This window comes from Phaseolus vulgaris, chromosome 11 (assembly GCF_000499845.2).
Source record: "Phaseolus vulgaris cultivar G19833 chromosome 11, P. vulgaris v2.0, whole genome shotgun sequence".
NCBI classification, from domain to species: Eukaryota; Viridiplantae; Streptophyta; class Magnoliopsida; order Fabales; family Fabaceae; genus Phaseolus; species Phaseolus vulgaris.
This window is the reverse complement of record NC_023749.2, coordinates 24,745,702-24,748,112: the sequence shown is the minus strand read 5'-3', so window position 1 is coordinate 24,748,112 and position 2,411 is coordinate 24,745,702. Positions and strand designations below refer to the sequence as shown.

The 2,411-nt window shown below is 37.4% G+C and overlaps 1 protein-coding gene across 1 annotated transcript; it reads right to left on the bottom strand.

Moving 5' to 3' along the window:
- Positions 1-765: 765 nt before the first annotated feature.
- LOC137837714 (uncharacterized) lies at positions 766-1,980 on the bottom strand. Its single transcript, XM_068646819.1, has one exon. The coding sequence runs from the start codon at positions 1,978-1,980 to the stop codon at positions 766-768; it is 1,215 nt and encodes a 404-aa protein (XP_068502920.1).
- Positions 1,981-2,411: the final 431 nt, after the last annotated feature.

Sequence of the window (2,411 nt, the reverse complement as noted above, 5' to 3'; positions counted from 1 at the left end):
ATATTACAAAGAGAGATTTTATTTGGCAATCTCTTCCCAAAGATCTAGCCATGCTCCTAGTGATTCTTTGATTGGAGTGGGCTTTCTTGGGCTTGGCCTTCTTGGGTTTGGGCTTTGGGCTTGGGCCTCATCTTTTGCAAAGACTAATAAAAATAACTTTAAATGCTTTGGCCCTTGTCCATTTCTTCTATTGATGACATCTATTTGATTCGCATCATACTCCCCATGTTGGAGAGAATTCGTCCACAAATTCAGTACTCCTACATAAAACAAAGTCAGTTTGCAATTAGATAAGAGAATACAAGACGATATAGGCAAAAATTGACTTAGCATTTGAAAATGATGGGAGTTCAGAAAAAGATGTCCTATACAAAGACCATGTAGGAAAAAATTGTTTAGGAATGATTTTATTTGAAAAAATAGGCGGTAAGAAAAAATCATCCTTAACATTCTTTATCCAATATGGTGTATAAGTAGGAACCTTGGGTAATGAAAAGGACAAAGAAGAAGGATACCTTGTAGGCGTAGCACGAGTCAACAAAATTGATTTAGTTGAGAAGGTAATATGACTCGGTTTATCATGTACTTCATTTGCTTTTTCATTTTCTCTTTTAGTTTTTATTTTTATTTGGTCCTCTTTGGGATTGGTCCTATATGCAGGGCGATTTGGTGAAGAAACCCCGGGCATGAAGTCTATTTGGTGTTCAATCCCTCTTAGAGGTGGTAAGCCTTTAGGAGGATTTTGAAACACATCATGAAATTCCTTTACCAAATCATCAAGCAAGTAGAATAAACCTTATCCGTTACACACTCAAGGGTCCTAGGCATAGCTGAAAAGATAGGCTTTTGGGATACTATTACCTTGTTGACCTCTTTGCTAGTCATTAGAAGACTCTTTTTTGAACTCTTTTTATCTTTTTCATTCTCTCTTTTTTGCTTCATTTTAAGTTGGTCCTCATGGACTTCTTTTGGAGAGAGAGATTTTAAAATGACCTTGTTCCCATGGAAGTCAAAAGAAAGTTTGTTGGTAAAGCCATCATGAAAAACTTTTCTATCAAATTGCCATGGCCTACCTAGTAAAATATGCGTGACTTCCATAGGTACAATATCACACAAGACCTCATCCTTATATTTACCAATAGAAAATCTAACGAGGACTTGTTTATTTACAATTATTTCCCCAACCTCACTTAACCATTGCAACTTATAGGGCTTTGCATGAGAGATAGTAGGCAATCCTAGTTTGTCTACCACTCTTGTGCTAGCCACATTAGCACAACTACCCCCATCCACTATTAAAGAACATAACTTGTCATTAATGAGACACCTTGTATGAAAAATATTTTCTCTTTGTGTTTCGTCAAAAGGTTTTGAAAGTTGACCAAGCATACGTCTCACTACTAACAAGTCACCTTCATTTGGACTTTCGCTCTCATACTCACTTGACGACCTACGAGGTGTGGATGATCTAGAGTTTGCGGATTCATGTTCACTCGCCACTTCCCCATTAACATTTATCATCATATTTCTTTTAGGAGGACAATTAGCCGCTATGTGACTATATCCTAAACATTTAAAACACTTTTTACTTGAGGATTTGGTTGGTGATTTATGATTAGAAGTGGAAGGCCTAGAATCCTTAGCTTTAGAAGATGAATCTTTAGAAGGGAACTTTGAAAAAGATTTGTTTTTATTTTTCCAAGAGTTGTTGTAGTAACCATCATGAGTAGAATTTTTGAAAGCCATTTTCCTTGTAATTTGATTTTCAACCTTGATGGCAAGGTGAACTAAGGTTTGTAAAGATGAATACTCTTGAAGTTCTACAACATCTTGTATGTCCCTTCGAAGACCACTTATAAATCTAGCAATCTTTGCTTCCTCACTTTCATCTAAATTTATTTTAGGCATAAGCGTCTCTAATTCCTTGAAATAATTATCCACACTTAGCGTGCCTTGTTGAAGCCGTTGGAGCTTCAACATTAGGTCTTTCCTAAAGTGTGGTGGAACGAACCTATCGCGCATACATTCTTTTAAAGCTACCTAGGAGTCCACGTGAGGCCTCCTTCTAAGTCCAATGTCCATGAGTGTCTTATGCCACCATTGTAAAGCATAGTCTAGAAATTCTATAGTGGCTAGATGTACCCTTTGGTCTTCTTCGACCTTATACACATCAAAAATTTGCTCACATTTCTCTTCCCACCCCAAGTACACATTAGGATCTCCTTCCCCATTAAAGGGAGGTAATTTTACATAGGGTAAGTAAAGCTTTTCTTCACGGTGCCTTTTTTCTCTATGATGATGATAGTGGTGTTGGTGGGTTTGGAGGTACCGTCCTCCATCCGATTCTTCTTCATGGCCAAGATGATTAGAAGCATCTCTTGAAGGACTTCTATGTGAATGGCGCCTTCCAT

Bases quoted from the DNA above. Each gene is read 5' to 3' on its own strand.
- LOC137837714 (XM_068646819.1), bottom strand. From the start codon at position 1,980: ATGTTGAAGCTCCAACGGCTTCAACAAGGCACGCTAAGTGTGGATAAT.